The sequence below is a fragment of the Nomascus leucogenys genome, chromosome 22a (genome assembly GCF_006542625.1).
Source record: "Nomascus leucogenys isolate Asia chromosome 22a, Asia_NLE_v1, whole genome shotgun sequence".
Taxonomy (NCBI): Eukaryota; Metazoa; Chordata; class Mammalia; order Primates; family Hylobatidae; genus Nomascus; species Nomascus leucogenys.
The window spans coordinates 97,189,698-97,206,741 of NC_044402.1; the positions used below are offsets into that span (position 1 = coordinate 97,189,698).

Consider the following 17,044-nt stretch of genomic DNA (forward strand, 5'->3'; position numbering starts at 1 on the left):
TCTATTATCTTACAGAATATTTGGTATAAAAAGTACCTCAAATTTTAGTATGGAAGCCAATGGAAAACAAAATTCACTTTATAAAATTCCTATCGAATAGCTTTGCTTAATTACATCTATTCCTTTTTTTTTTTTTTTTTTTTTTGAGACGGAGTCTTGCTCTGTCGCCCAGGCTGGAGTGCAGTGGCGCGATCTTGGCTCACTGCAAGCTCCGCCTCCCGGGTTCACGCCATTCTCCTGCCTCAGCCTCTCCGAGTAGCTGGGACTACAGGCGCCCGCCACCACACCCGGCTAATTTTTTGTATTTTTTAGTAGAGACGGGGTTTCACCGTGGTCTCGATCTCCTGACCTCGTGATCTGCCCGCCTCAGCCTCCCAAAGTGCTGGGATTACAAGCGTGAGCCACCGCGCCTGGCCAATTACATCTATTCTTTAAAGTACTAATAGAAACTTAGAATTAATGGGGTTTTGAATTCCATTCCTTCATCATGAATAGATAAAACGAAGGCAGAAAGACAGGGTGGGAGACCTAAACTAGAACCAAAGTTACAACTTAATAGCATAGTATCTGTGATAAAAAAAATTTTTGATTAATACTTTTCAATCAAAACACTCTTCCAGAGAAATTATTTTTCAACTACTTAGGTTTAATATTTCATAGCTAGGTCCACCAGTAGAATTTGGAAAATGCACAACAGTTGGCCTCTTAAATCTACATAAAATGTACCAATTATCTTACCAGCATAGTGCTCTGACAATAGACGTGAGTGTAGATTTTTCTATGATTTTCAAGAGGAAATGTAAAATATATCTTCTCAGATTCCTAGAAAAAGAAGGAAAACACTCAATATATCTATAATGAGCAGATTAATTTCATCATTCAAAAATCCAGATATAGCAAATGAGTAATTATTCTAATTCTACCATTCTTGGTGTTGTTGAGAACCAATTCTCTAGGAGTGGGAGGAGGAAGATACAGAAGGGCAAGAGAAAGATTAGGTATAAACTCTGTAGTCCTCAGTTTCTCCTGGAAGTATCTGTGTGAATGCACTTTTTTTTGTTGTTTTATTGTGGGTTTTTTGGTCTTTTAGTTAAGATTTTATGCAGTTCTTAGCTCTGGCCATTGAAAAGGCCTAGAAATGCCAACCCAATAGTCACAAGCATTTCTAGTACCAGATTATGGTTTTGAGATACCACTTCCCAAAGAAAAGGAATTGTTCCTTAAAGAAACAGCTGATTCACAGTTTGGGGCAGGAAATGTACAAAATAAGCTAAAATATCTTGTCATACTCAACAGTGAGGAAACTGTTAAAGATAACTAAAGAGCTGTATCAAAAAATCTCAGGAACTAAACTTGAAATGGTTTCCACTGGCCAAATATGGAACGATTGTAGTATCAACATGAAAGGAAACATATTTAAATGCATGAGTGCATAATAATACTGGAGGAAAAAACCCTCTAATGGTCACTAATAAGAAGAAGCTTGTGAGACAACTCACCATTCTGATAATGAGTAAATATATGGTAAGATCCAAAGATCCACACAATTATCACTCCTTTCCCATATGATTTATTCTACTTTTGATAAATTTAGTAGATGAGCAGTTTTTCTCTAAGTATATAGAATTAACTAGAATACTATTCTAGTTAATAATAGAATTAAACATCACCATTTTTGCATCCTCCTAAATCAATGAATAACTCCAGGCATTCCTCATCAATAGTGGCTAACATCACAAAAAGAGAGAGAGTCTAGCAAAAACAAAAACAAAACAAAAATCTGAATATGAACAAGCAGCTAGATCCAACTACTAAATCACAGGACCACAACAGGCAAAGGAACGTGCTGAATGACTACAGGAATGCAATCAATAAAATCAAGACTGTGAAACTCTAGAGGACAAATGACTTCGTGTTTTTTTCAACAAATAAGTTTCAAGAAAAAAAAGGGGAGGATGGTGGTAAGAGAAAGTCTTCCAGATTAAAAAGGAATAAGACATTAATCAATAACAATGTATAGGCCTTGTTTGGATCCTGATGTAAACAAATTGAACATCAAAGAACACAGCAAAAAAGATAAATTTATGATAAAACTGATTACTGACTACTTATTAAGGAATTATTATTAAATTGTGCGAAAATGGCATGCAGTTATCTTTTTTAAAGCGTCTTTAACTTTTAAAGATAAATACTAAATTATTTCTGGAAAAAACATCAAAAAAATCCATTGGTGGAATACTTACATTGTAAGCTACATAGGTCCATTTGGACACTTTTACTGGAACCCACATAGATGTCACTGAAGGTAAAGGAAATTAATTTATTTGCCTTGTTTTGTTTTTATACTACATAGTTTCTTTCTTCTTTGAATCCTGGTGAAATATTTCTCAATCACAATAAAGTAGTGGTTTTCTGAACACTGGCTATACTAAAACAGAAAATCTAGTAATATATTTTCTATATACTCATCACCAACTAGCATTCACATCAAGTAAAGTATAAATCTGTTTGGTGTCCTTTAACTCTAAGGAATTATCAATATAAGGAAATAAATATTTCATTTCCCAAACAACACATATAATTAAATATAACAGGTATAATTTGCTTTATATTTAAATAGACAAAGCATTATTTTGTTAAAAGCAAAATTTATCAGCAAAAAATATGTTGGCAATCCAAAGGAAGAATGAAGAATAACTGATAATTGAGGAACTAAAAGGAGTCAAGAATAATATGGCACTTAGTTTATGGAACTGTTAGGAGAACAGTCATTTAACTGAAATTTTTCTATTTGTCATGTTATTTTCAAGATAAAATTTTTACCAGCAACCTCTTACACGTTGCTTCTTTTTCCCTTCCTAACCAAGAACTGCACCAGCATCATCATAGGGAAATTAATAATATATGTATATATATATAATAGATCCTAAAACTGGAAGTATCACAGTTTCAAATATTTTGTCTGCTATAAACAAATTTACCTAAAATTAATAATGAAATACTTCATTTAAAATTAAAATATGTTATTGTCACCAACCTGTTAAGTCAGAAATTATAGCTGGATTTTCCTCAAAATGTTTTGATGGGTGTCTTATAAAGTGGTGATTCAAAACTGACAGTTTCTTCTTGGAATTTTGAGTTATCTAGAAAGAACATTGATACATTCTATATCATTTTGTATCTATTGTAATAGCTTGATGAAACATTGCTTCAGTAATGATGACAACAGCCAACATTTATTACTCTGAGCCAGGCACTGTTCTGAGCACTGTACATGAACTCACTCAATCATCACAAAAACTCTAAGAGATAATGATTTCATCTGCATTTGAAATGTGAAGAAACTAAAGCACAGAGAAATTAAGAAACTTGCCCCAAGTTCACACAGCTATTAAGTCTGGGCTGGGATTCACACCCAGGCATTCTGGCTCTAGAGTCCATGCTTTCATTATTATGCAATAGTGTCTCTCAAGTAACATTTAAGAATAAAACATCATAAAAATGTATAGAAGCAGAAGAGAATTTTAGAGATTCTCTGGTCGTGTGATTCCAACGTACCAGTTTCCAAATTCAGACTATTGCCAATACCATAACAAAGAATCCACTGGTCGTTAGAGAAAATAAATATTGTCAACTTTCCTACCATAGAAATTACTCTCTTTTATTCTGTCCTTCTACCTGTTTTTTAAATATCCTGGCACAATAAAAAGTTGGCAACTTTAAAAAATTTGTCATCCCTTTAAAAAAGTGTACTGGGGTATAAAATCCATTTGGTATTGACCATTATTCAACTGTCTAGTTTAATAATTGAGGCCCTGACAAGTAAATGACTTTCTCAACAACAGAGTGAGAATGGCAAAGAACTAACAGTGAGGATCCAGGTCTACTAAACCTTTCCAATCCCTTTGGAAGTCACCCAGCATTTGCTTGAACATTTTTAATTCGCTACTTTGTAAGATCATGCATTCCAATTTTAACAACTCTTGCCAGGAGAATGCTTTATTTAGAGCAAATAACTGATTCCTTATTACACTGCTATCTTAGATTGGGAGACAGTCCTTCAAAAATTAGAAACTTGCTATGTTCTCCATTCAAATAAAACATTTCTTCTGCAGATAAAACAACTTCAAACATATCAAGTGTTTTTCATAGAACTCTTTTAGTCCCTTCAACATTCTGATTGCCTCCTCTGGATAAACTCAAGTTTGTTGATGTCCCCCTCAAAATATGACGCATGAAACAGAATACAGTTCTCTAGATACGGTGTCAGTAGAGTGGAGGACAGTGGAACTTTTATACTAATTGATGCAAACTCTCTACTTCAAATAACTCAGTCTTATACTAAATTTGTTTGATTTTCTTAAGGGGCCACATCTGTTTGCAATCAATTAAATGTTACAGCCTGTCTATCAAAACTTTAGGCCGGGCGCGGTGTCTCACGCCTGTAATTCTAGCACTTTGGGAGGCCAAGATGGGTGGATCACAAGGTCAGGAGATCGAGACCACCCTAGCTAACACGTAGAAACCCTGTCTCTACTAAAAATACAAAAAATTAGCCGGGTATGGTGGTGGGCACCTGTAGTTCCAGCTACTCGGGAGGCTGAGGCAGGAGAATGGCGTGAACCTGGGAGGCGGAGCTTGCAGTGAGCTGAGATCATGCCACTGCACTCCAGCCTGGGCAACAGAGCAAGACTCCGTCTCAAAAAACAAAAACAAAAACAAAAAAAACTTTAATTAAGACTGGATTCCACCATCCTTACTCACTCTCAAGGCAATCCATCTACTCACAAGTTTTTAGCTATGACTTTTATGCTAATAACCACTAGAAATTACTCTGATTCCTGCCTTATCACCATGCTTAGGACTAATTATTCTTTGCATTTTAATTTCCCTGAATATATATGTTCTGCTTTTCTCCTGGACTATATGCTTCCTGAGGGTTAGATATCATAAGTTTTTATTTTCTACTATTTAGTCCAGTCAATTATACATAGTGAGTTTTTAAAACTCAGTTTCATAAACAGTATTTTTGATTCTTAGCAATATGGTTATCAAAAATTTCTCATTTTCCCCTTAAAATGCATAACATATTTATATATTCAGAATTATAATTTATTACATACTAGTACTATAGTTCTTTTCTCATCTTACAAGTTAATGGAAAAACATGATTTTATTTATTGAAATTAGTTTTATGTCCAATTTTTTTAGGAATATACCTGTCTGAGGTATACTGTTCTTCACTAGTCGGAATAAGGTTTTTCTTAAGTTTACAAAATGTCAGCTCAAGTAAAAACTGGTCTAGCAATTTTAATTGATTCTATTATTGTATCCAGTTGCACTCCCTCAAGTAGGCTTAGAACTTTTACCACAGTTAAGTCTCACAATTAAAACAATGTCAACAAACCAAAAAATGTTTGTGTTGCATGAGCAAGTCACAGTGTCAACTCAGTGAAGCTTGTTTAAATCAATAAATATACTAACTTAATACTGAATCTTGTAGCTTAAAATGTGGTAAAACACAAAATGATCTGGACCTTCAGGAGAGAGCTAAGTATCTATGATTCTCTCTAAGAGTGGTTATACAGCTTTCTGAAGAGTTAAGGAAAAAAATCCCTATCCTTCTAAGATAGTACACTACAGGGTAAAGGCGCTTTCTTCATTGTTAAGAATTAAGTATTGCCTGGAGACCTATTGAGAAAGACGTCACCCATACTAGTTTCCCAAAGAATTGGAGTCTTCAGGGGAAATACTCCAAAAATATCTGGGCTGCAATGCTTTGCCATGAAAAAGACGACTTAAAAAAGAAGGAATTTTTTCTCCAAAAGAATAAGCCAGAGCCATAGTTCTCAAAATATATTTCCATGGAACAAGATGACCTGAGGTAAAATGCTGTTTAAGATGAATAATGGCAATCTGTTCCCAACTTACAGAAAAAAAATTTAAGTTAATGGAAAGAATTCTTGAATTTTGCTGAAATCCTGCTACCATTTATGTGCTAGCAGACAAGAAAGAGATAAAAGAGTAATGTGATAATCTGTAAAGGATACTATGATTTCCATATGTTCTGCTAATTGAACAATTTGGAAAATTACTAGTTTGAAGAGTTTACACTGTGAAATCTCATTACAGAGAAGGTAAAACTTATAGAAGTACATAATTTAAGTTCTGGTGAGCTTAGGTTATTCAATAAATTACACATTTCGATCTTATCAGAAAGCTAAAGTGGTTTTTAAAAAAGCATGGTTCAAAAATGTTTAATAAACTCAGGAGGCTGAGTTGGGAGAATCACTTGAGCCCAGGAATCTGAGTCCAGACTGGGCAACATAGTGAGAACTTGTCTCTCAAAAAGAAAAAAAGTCTAATAAGATAGATCATGATGTTTATAATGTATTACAAAAAAAATTATAAAATAGTTTGTAAGAAGTATTTCCCCTACATTTAAAAATAAAAGAAGGCCAGGTGTAGTAGTTCACGCCTGTAATCCCAGCACTTTGGGAGACCAAGACAGGCGGATCACCTGAGGTCAGGAGTTTGAAACCAGCCTGGCCAACATGGTGAAACCCCATCTCTATTAAAAATACTGGTGGTGCACATACGTAGTCCCAGCTCCTCAGGAGGCTGAGGTGGGAGGATCGCTTGAACCTGGGAGGCAGAGGCTGCAGTGAGCCGAGATCATGCCACTGCACTCCAGCCTGTGCAACAGAGTGAGACTCCATCTTAAAAAAAAAAAAAAAAGAAGGATATATGTCAAACTTTAAGCATTGGAAAGAACTGTGGGAAGATTTAAGGTTCTTTCACTTTTCATTTTCATTGCATTTTAGAAATTATTCACAGCAGTCGAAGTATTATGAGAAAAAGAAAGATATTTCCATTTTGGAACTAATTAAAATTGATATAAGGTATGTGCTTCTATTTTCATCAAAGTAAAAAAATTACATTAAATCCATCATGGCTGTAAATGATATAGTAAAGTAAAAGCTTTCACTTAAATAATTTTTAGTTTAAAAATACATACTTGTTTAGTATCAGCATCAATAAGATCAAAGAATGCTCGAACTGTAGTCAACTGCAATTGTTTACACCTAAGGAATAAAGTGTTACAAATAAAACTTTCTTAAAACATATACTTTTGATCAAAATATGCACAATTCTATTGTTTAGTGGAACATCTGAGTTTCCTTTAGTGCTCTAAACTCAAAAATTATGTAACAAATCATTCTTATTAAGCATATATCTTAAATATGAAACCCATAAAAATAAAGCAAATTAAATCTTCCTGGATGTTTGCCAGAATTTTCAGGGTCCTTCTGTTTTCCCTAAATCCCCTCACCTAGCCTAGCCATAGATGTACTATCTACCCCATCTTTATATGCTTGAAGTATGTCATTCTAGCAGATACTACTGCTCGCACAGCCAGAGAAAAGTCAAAAGAGAATCTTTAAGCTGAAACACAATGAGATAAACATATTAGGGGCTGCCTATTTCTTGACCCATATGGATAAATCTAATTCCTACTTGGTTTTTCATGTGCTGCTCCCTAGAATAGTCACTGCTCCATTAACCAAATCTGAATATGGTGATTGGCCAGAAGCTCAGACAGTCCTACCAAAAGTGCAGTTGATTCCACCCAACTAGTAAAAACTCAAAAACTTTAGTATTTGATGTTTACTTCATTTGAGACTAATGCTATTGGGTTTTTGGGAGATTATTTTACGTGTTGTCAAGAGAACCTTGGTCAAACTGAAACAAGAACCAAGATGAGAGTTCCAAGCTTCTAAATTAATATTTCTCCCATAGTCTTATTTATGGATGAAGTTCTAAGAAAGTTACAAACCAGTCCAGGCGTGGTGGTTCACCCCTGCAATCCCAGCACTTTGGGAGGCCAAGGTGGGCAGATCACCTGAGGTCAGGAGTTTGAGACCAGCCTGGCCAACATGGTGAAACCTCATCCCTACTAAAAATACAAAAATTAGCCAGCATGATGGTGCATGCCTGTAATCCCAGCTACTTGGAAGGCTGAGGCATGAGAATCACTTGAACCCAGGAGGCGAGAGGTTGCAGTGAGCTGAGATTGCACCACTGTCCTCCAGCCTGGGCAACAGAGTGAGACTCTGTCTCAAAAAAAAAAAAAAAAAAAAAAAGTTAACAAGCCAATTAAATTACTGCATTGAGGAGAAAGAGGACCATGACAAATCATCAAAATAAGTTATACAAGTATTAACTTACCACACAATGGAGAGGTGGTCTGTTGAGACCCAGGTCTTAGGCACTGCTGAACTCTAAAAGAAAAGAAAAAAATAATCAAACTTACGAAAAGCACATTTGTTATTCTCTAAAAGGTTTGAAATTCTTACAAGCTAATATTTAGAAACACATAATATAGTTTCACTATATTGTGAGGCCTAGACATTTTTAAATGATATTCTTATAAAAGGTGATCCAAATATATTAGAATTTTCTGTATAAGTTTTTCTCTATAAAACATAACTCTTTCTAAACATCACTCCTGGTTAGTCAAGTTTAAATTACCTTTTAAAAATTACTAAAGCAACCACAGACTCTTTCCTAAAGTTTAATGTCTAACTTTTTATTACTCTAATGAGAGACAAGTTTAAGATTCTTTAATAAATCATAGTTAATGTATAAGTTACAAAAGACATTTTAGTAATTTTAATTTTGATGAAACTACCACTTGATAGATTCTAAGATGTTACTTCTTCATCAATAGTGTACCTAAGAAACACCTAGGCCTAAGGAGATTTTTCAAACCAAATATGCCTAATCACAATTGCAAAACTACCAAATCTGACTTTCCCAAGTGGGATCCAGGGTTATATATTTTGAAAAAAAAAAAAAAATCCCTAGCTGACTAGGATGTATACGACTAGTAAAATATATAAGGCCAAAAGGCTTCTAAAAAATATAAGTATTTGCAGAAGGCTTCCTAATAATGGCACAGCACCCTTCAAGAACTAGAGACTCCTTTTCACACCAGATAATGATCTCTCTGTGAATAGCATCTTAGACAAAATAGGGGCTCATTAAGTAAATCTGATTTTATTTTTCATAGCATCTTTTTATGTTCCATCAAAGAGACAAGGAGCTGCCATCACCAGAACTGTCAAAACAAAATGAAAATAGAAGACTAACAGCATAGATGCAAGAAAATTTACAGAGGCCTAAAATGTCTCTTTAATAAATGAACTGAAAAAAATAAATATGTACAACTTCTAAGGAATCACTAACACCCTGAACTCTATAAATAATAATGTATCTTTGGGTTCCACGTTCTGAAGTGGGAAGAATCTACAGCTTACTTGATGAACTTGTAAGTACTTGATATATTTAGAAATTACTGCTGATAGTTTACTAAAAAAATTAGACAACCAGAGTTCACTGTCGTTCTTAAATTACATTAATGGTCAGTAGAATAAGAACTCTTAGTAGACAGCATTTACCATTACCAAGAATATAAAGCTGGTTTACTTTCATTCAGTTTAATTAATGCATGTGTGCTAGAGTTGAAAAAGGAAAGGCAACACAAATCAAAAAGTCAGTTGTTCATGATTGTTATGTTGAAAACTGCTAAATGTCTACCAAAATCTATTCTTCTTTTCTTGCACACTTGGCTAGACTACAGCTCTTAGCCTCTCTTGCTTTAATATGTGACTGAGGCCGGGCGTAGTGGCTCACACCTATAATCCCAACACTTTGGGAGGCCGAGGTGGGCGGATCACCTGAGGTCAGGAGTTCGAGACCAGCCTGGCTAACATGGTGAAACTCCATCTCTACTAAAAAATTTTCAAAAAATTAGCTGGTCATGGGGGCGTGTGCCTCTAATCCCAGCTACTCAGGAGGCTGAGGCAGAAGAATCGCTTGAATCCTGGAGGTGGAGGTTGCAGTGAGCTGAGATTGTGCCATTGCACTCCAGCCTGGGCAACAAGAGTGAAACTCTGTCTCAAAAATAAAAAATAAAAAAACACAAAGTGAGTTTTTTCTAATGGTATGTGAGCAGGAGTGATGTGTGCCATTTGTAGGCCTGACAGTTGCCTTGTGTTCTTTATTCCTTCTTGTGGTTGAAGATGACTGGAGCAACCCTGAAAGAAAAGCATTCAAGATGGAAAGCCTACTCTCAGCCTGAGTTCCTGAATGGAACCTCTTGGAAAACCACCCACCAACCTAAATATCCACCCAGGGCAGTTACATGAGTAAAACGTCAACTTCTATCGTGCTTAAGTGTCATTACCTGTGTGGGACTATATTACAGCAGTTTAATCAACCCTCTTAATACAATTATGGTCTCTAACTTAAAAGATTTTTCCAGTCCTAATGGATGTAAACATCATTTAACTATTCTTGAGCTAATCATTCAAAAATTGTTACTTGTTAATAATTTTTTAAAGTGAATATACATGTAAATATACAGAAGACTGGAATATCTGGAGGCTAAAAAATAAATCTTAGGTTATACAATGGCCAGCTTTGATAAAGTTCCATAAGTAAAATATCTTCATCAGAGATACAGAAATCAGAGATAACAAGCTCCCTTGAAAGCGACACATTATCAGCTGGGCGCGGTGGCTCACGCCTGTAATCCCAGCACTTTGGGAGGCCAAGGCAGGTGGACCACGAGGTCAGGAGATCGAGACCATCCTGGCTAACACGGTGAAACCACGTCTCTACTAAAAATACAAAAAAAATTAGCTGGGTTTGGTGGCAGACGCCTGTAGTCCTAGCTATTCAGGAGGCTGAGGCAGGAGAATGGCATGAACCAAGGAGGCGGAGCTTGCAGTGAGTGGAGATAGCGCCACTGCACTCCAGCCTGGGCTACAGAGCGAGACTCTGTCTCAAAAAAAAAAAAAAAAAAGAAAGAAAGCAACACATTATCAAATAGATTAGAAAAAATAGGGAAGTACACACACACCCATGCCCACACACACACAATGAAAAAGATTAAAGTTCTTTAAAAGATAAGCTTTAGGATGTGGTATCAATACAGCATCATTCTCCAGACAAGGTCCAGGAAATAAGTTACATCAAATTTCATATGACTAAATCATCTGTGTTTACATGGAGTTGACATTTAGTCTTTTGAGGACTTCCAACAAATATCTGACCAAAATATTCAACACCAAATAGCAACATTCATACCTCTAATAATGAGGTTTGATAGTTTTACTAATTTAGTTCCAAAGCTATTCTGGCTACATCCCAATTCTTCTAGTTACATGAAAATGGTGGGTAATAGCAGAATAGCTTAATAATTTTTGTTCTATGTATGGCAAGCATTCAGTAAATAACCTATTTAATGAATGAACAGTAATCTAAAGTAGGACAACAATAGGTGAGATGAACAAAGGAGTATCTATGAAGAGGTATAACTATGAAACAGTGACTTTCTAGTGTTATCTCCTAAAAAGCAAAAGGAATAGGCAGACTACATTCTATGCATTTTTTCTTTAGGAAGTAAGTTATATTTGGAGATGATGTGTATACCGAGTTAAGAAGCTGAGATCTTAACTGAAGACTTCAAGGTTAAATATACATGAAAGAAGTCCTAAAAGGAAACTTGACTCACTTTACATAGATTATGTATCCCAATTAAAGACCAAATACTTGATGTCCTAGCAGGGAAGAATAAGTAGCAAATTAATTAATCAGGTTCTACTTATACTACTTATACTGTCAAAGCTAATCATGTTGTTATAAAATTGGTAAACTTTCATTCAAGTTTAACATTCAGAAGTATGTGATATGTTTGATATTCCATATATAATCATATAACTATGATTATATCTAGTACAACACTCAGATATAACTGGATTCCCCTGGATTCCAGTCCATACATTCTTATATTCACAACTCTAATCAATGAACAGGCTCTTATTTTGGACAAGAAACCATTACTCCTCATAAATAAGGGTCATTTTCATCAAGTTTCTAAGATCCTTTGTACTTACTTTATTTTGTCTGTTTTTGAGTCAGAGTCTTGTTCTGTCATCCAGGCTGAGGTGCAGTGATAAAATCACAGCTCACTGTAACCTTGAACTCCTGGACTCAAGTGACTCTCCTGCCTCAACCTCCTGAGTAGCTCAGACTATAGGCACTTAACACCATGCCTAAATTAGCCTGGCTAATTTTAAATTTTTTTTTGTATTTTGTAGAGTTGGGGATCTCCCTATGTTGCCTAGGCTCATCTTGAACTCCTGGCCTCAAGCAGTCCTCCTGGCTTGGCCTCACAAAGCACTAGAATTATAGGCATAAGCCGTGGTTCCTGGCCATCCTTTTTACTCCCTATGGACATAAGCATCCACAACTCTGCCCTCCCAACACATTCATATTCATTCATTCATTCATTCACTCATTCATTCATATTCTCTTTCTCTCTTTCCCTCTCTCTCCCTCTCACACACACACATGCATGCCCATACAGCAGTCCAACACCACTAACTTAGCAGTCATTACCACGCAGCTACATATTATTTCTTCTTTCATGCTCCACTGGGTCTATTACATTACTATTTCAGTAGAATCTTAAAAAAAGATTACCACAACAGATAAGGCACTGGTATGATGGCTTAATTTTGGTAGAAAAGTCAATCCTGAACGAACTTGGTAATCCCGGAATCCTCCAGCTACAGAAAGTGTGGTTAAATTTATGTGTCGAGCATTTAGAATCCAATAGTTGTTTACAGTCGTATAAAAATCTGGTAGAGAATAAAAAAAGAGACATTAAAAAACAGTAGCCATTCCCTGAAACAATAAGATATCTATACAGTAATATTAATATTTAACTGAAGTTTTGCTTAAGTCATTTCACCTATAAACAGTGTGTTATTCACATTTCCCTATTTTCAGTAAAATCAGTATCTTTACATATATTCCTACTTCCCCACTAAATAAAAGTATAAATACTAAGAGTTACTAAAGGTATCAATTAAAAAAAACAAATTTTACTAGCTTTGGATCCATAAGCAAACACATTTCTACATTCCACAAGGACGATACTTATTTATGAGTCACAAAGTATAGCTAAAAGAGAAAATCCTAATATTCTTCCAAAGATAAGAATTTACCATGCTAGAGTTGTAGACATTTGTGGTGTTAGTTTCATGGTATATGCACATATTCAAACTGTATACATTAAATGTATACATTACAAACTGTTACATATGTGCAGTATTTTATATATCAATTACCCTCAATAAAGTGGTTTTAAAAAAAAATGAGCTGTAGATCCCTATGATGGCAGTATACCAGCTTAAAAAGGCTTAGCTTGAGAGGCTGAGGAAGGGAGATCACGAGGTCAGGAGTTTGAGACCAGCCTGGCCAATATGGTGAAACCCCATCTCTACTAAAAATACAAAAATTAGCTGGGCATAGTGGTGTGCACCTGTAGTCCCAGCTACTCGGGAGGCTGAGGCAGGAGAATCGCTTGAACCTGGGAGGCAGAGGTTGCAGTGAGCCGAGATTGTGCTACTGCAGTCCAGCCTGGGCAACAGAGCGAGACTCTGTCTCAAAAAAAAAAAAAAGGAAAAGAAAAAGGCTTAGCAAATCTCTTCTGTGGCCAACCACCACCACACAAGTACTATTTAAATTCTTACAATCTATCAGGACAATACCATTGACATTAGTCTTAGGACTATGCTGCTGTGGAAAACCTCAGGGTTAGGGTTCAACCCATTTATTGTAACAAGTACTTCAAAGGGAAGAACCTGCAGACAATTTTTCACTTTGTCTATTGAAGGTGAAAAAAGTCTAGTGTCAAAGATTAAATTGAGGCTAGGGCAGGGGATTTCTCAATTCTTTTTCTGATTATCAAAACTTAATGCATTTTTATCCTGGCATTTGATCCCACTCAGGGCTTCAAACATTGGTTATAGCAAGCTGCCCCCACTAAAGATCTCAGCAGTACTTACTTAGATTACCACCTAGCAGACTGACTCTTAACATCTGGAGAGCCTAGGATGTAAGTACCAGTGGGACACACATGCCATATGTCTAGATAGTTTAAAAAGTCAAAAATCCAGCTAATAACCTGTTAAATCAAATATATTTTTTCTGCCTATCTTGAAAAATATATCACTGAAATAACCTGGAAGGCCAGGTTCAAATTAAGAATTCTCAGACACCTCAGAGTTAGCCACTGGATGGTGGCAGCATGGGAAGAGCAGATCTCCAGTCTCTTACTGTGCTTCTCTTCCCACCCCAATTCGATCCTGCATGACAAGGGCCTCATGTGCACATGCAAGCTCTGTCTGTACTTTCTGCAGCGCTATGTCTTGGCCACAACTCAAGCTTAGGATTCTACATACCTGCCCTCAGGAGAACAAAGAAAATGAAGAGACCCACACAGGTGTTGGAAGCAGGCTTAGAGCATATAGACAAGAAAAGTCTGGAGGCAGCTGGGTGCGGTGGCTCACGCCTGTAATCCCAGCACTTTGGGAGGCCCAGGTGGGCGGATCACAAGGTCAAGAGATCGAGACCATCCTGGCCAACATGATGAAACCCTGTCTCTACTAAAAATACAAAAATTAGCTGGGCATGGTAGCACGTGCCTGTAGTCCCAGCTACTTGGGAGGCTGAGGCAGGAGAATTGCTTGAACCCAGGAGGCGGAGGTTGCAGTGAGCCGAGATTGCTCCACTGCACTCCAGCCTGGCAACAGAGCGTGACTCTGTCTCAAAAAAAAAAAAAAAAAGTCTGGAAGCTTGGTTAGCTAGATCACAGTGCAGAAGTAAAGACACAGGCTCCACGTGGGGAGGCTACTTAGCCTTCATACTCCTCACCCTGTGCGAAAGGGTAGGGGCAGAGCAGCAGGAGCCTCTAAAGTGCAGAGCCCAGTGCAGGGCCTCCTTCCTCCTATTGAAAGGCAGTATTTTCATCAAGTATAAACAGGGAATCTACTTCTGAGGTCATATGGATCTCTGTCTCTCAAAACCTTAAAATTTTCATTCTAATTTTGACTTAGTAAAATAAAAATAATCAATATAGAATAAAAAGGAAAGACTAATTACAGGAAACGTACAGGATTCTTGACCCTAAGAGTCACTTTCAGCCTGAGCCTTATAGAGGCAGAACAGTGCCACCCTCCAAAGCAATAAAACCTATTGAGGGTGCATTCCTCAAATAATTTTTAAAATATCTTTGAGTCATTCTAATTTAATCTATATGGGTCATCTACATATACCACACAGAATGTAATAATATAAAGAGTTCTCAATTACGGTGACAAGCACTATGACTTTTAGCCTTTAATTTTTTTCCTAAACCTAAGGTCATTTAAGATTATTAGACTACAACAAATTTAAACAAGTTCATTATTAAAATTAAAATGTTTCCTCATTAAAAGACTTCTACAAGCAAAGTTTTAAATGTACCAACAGAAAAACCGGGCCTCATAATAATTACTGTTGCACCAGATACTTAACAGCAAATAAATTATTCTTTGGCAATGCTGTTATGTTAAGATGGGCACTTTAGAAAAACTACTTTGGTTTGGAGTCACTGGAGAATATTTCTCACTTAACTACAAACAAAATTTTCATCAAAATTAAGATAACGCAAATTTTTATAGGTAAGAAGCTATATACATTTACTAACCAGGAAGAATTCTTTCTAAAGATTTTCTTCTACTCATATAATATTCCTATAAGCAGTGAGGATAATCTCTGGCTTTTTTTTAACAAAAAGTTGAGATAACAGACATTTAATTCGTACTCTGTGACATTATCACTATTTGATTAGACGATGTCAATCACAAATTCCTACTTTTCATTCAAAATTCCTGCAAGATTACAGTATTATCTATGGTTTTATTTCCTATGTTAATGTACTTCAATTAAGAGGCAGTACAGCATGCAAAGGTTAAGAGCACAAGCCCAGAAGCAAGTTTTCCAGGGTCAAATATTGGTTTCACTACTTTCTTGCCACATGACTCGGGGCAAGAACAATATCTTGGCCTTTTTCTATCCATAAACATGAGGATAATAATGGTACCTACCTCACGGGACTGCAGTGAGGATTAAGTGTGGTAATATACCACGTGAAGTCTTTAAAACCCATAACATGATAAGAGCACAATAAATATTAGGAATTATACCTCATTATATAAAGTGTTAGCATACCTTTGTACTTAAAAACTAGACATCGTTACTATTTTACTTAAATATAAGCTTATTTTGGATACAGTCCTAAAACAATTAACAAAGCATAGAAAGTTTAAACACATCTTAAGAGACAGGGTACCATCCTCGAAAATAACTAAACTGGCCAGGCATGGTGGCTTATGCCTGTAATCCCAGCACTTTGGGAGGCTGAGATAGGCAGATCACTTGAGGTCAGCAGTTCGAGACCAGCCTGAGCAATACAGCAAAAATCCCAGATACTTGGAATGCTGAAGCACGAGAATCGCTTGAACCTGGGAGGTGGAGGTTGCAGTGAGCCAAGATGGCACCACTGCACTCCAGCCTGGGAGAAAGAGCAAGACCCTGTCTTAAAAAAAAATAATAATTAGAAAAAATAAACGGAAGCCCTAGTGCCTAGAAATTATAAAACACATGTCAACCATGTTAAGATGCTATGGACAAGGCCGGGCGTGGTTGCTCACGCTTGTAATCCCAGCACTTTGGGAGGCCGAGGTGGGCAGATCACGAGGTCAGGAGATTGAGACCACGGTGAAACCCCGTCTCTACTAAAAAAAAAATACAAAAAATTAGCCAGGCATGGTGGCAGGTGCCTGTAGTCCCAGCTACTCGGAGAGGCTGAGGCAGGAGAATGGCGTGAACCCGGGAGGCGGAGCTTGCAGTGAGCCGAGATTGCGCCACTGCACTCCAGCCTGGGTGACAGAGCGACACTCTGTCTCAAAAAAAAAAAAAAAAAAAAAGATGCTATGGACAGACAAAACTTAACAGTAGTTTCAATTATAAGCCTAAGTTCAAAAATATAAAGAGACAGACACTCAGAATTGGAGGTGCTGATTTGCAACTGAGTTGCTTCGTACATGCATAAATCTGTAGCATACTCTAAGGGGAACAGCCATAG

At 36.5% G+C, this 17,044-nt stretch overlaps 1 protein-coding gene across 5 annotated transcripts in view; it reads right to left on the reverse strand.

Annotated features, from left to right (window-relative positions):
* The window catches only part of PGAP1 (post-GPI attachment to proteins inositol deacylase 1), an 87,792-nt gene that overhangs the window by 56,882 nt on the left and 13,866 nt on the right, over positions 1-17,044 (reverse strand). For all 5 annotated transcript variants that reach the window (XR_004027858.1, XM_003253879.3, XM_030803039.1 and 2 more), the window contains exons 5-10: positions 12,553-12,710; positions 8,230-8,282; positions 7,019-7,085; positions 3,038-3,143; positions 2,244-2,299; positions 739-822 (exon numbers count right to left, since the gene is read on the reverse strand). Coding sequence is in view for 4 of the 5 variants with exons in the window: in XM_003253879.3 (XP_003253927.1) it covers positions 739-822; positions 2,244-2,299; positions 3,038-3,143; positions 7,019-7,085; positions 8,230-8,282; positions 12,553-12,710 (524 nt within the window). In the remaining variant the exon portion in view is untranslated. The remainder of the gene's footprint in view (positions 1-738; positions 823-2,243; positions 2,300-3,037; positions 3,144-7,018; positions 7,086-8,229; positions 8,283-12,552; positions 12,711-17,044) is intronic.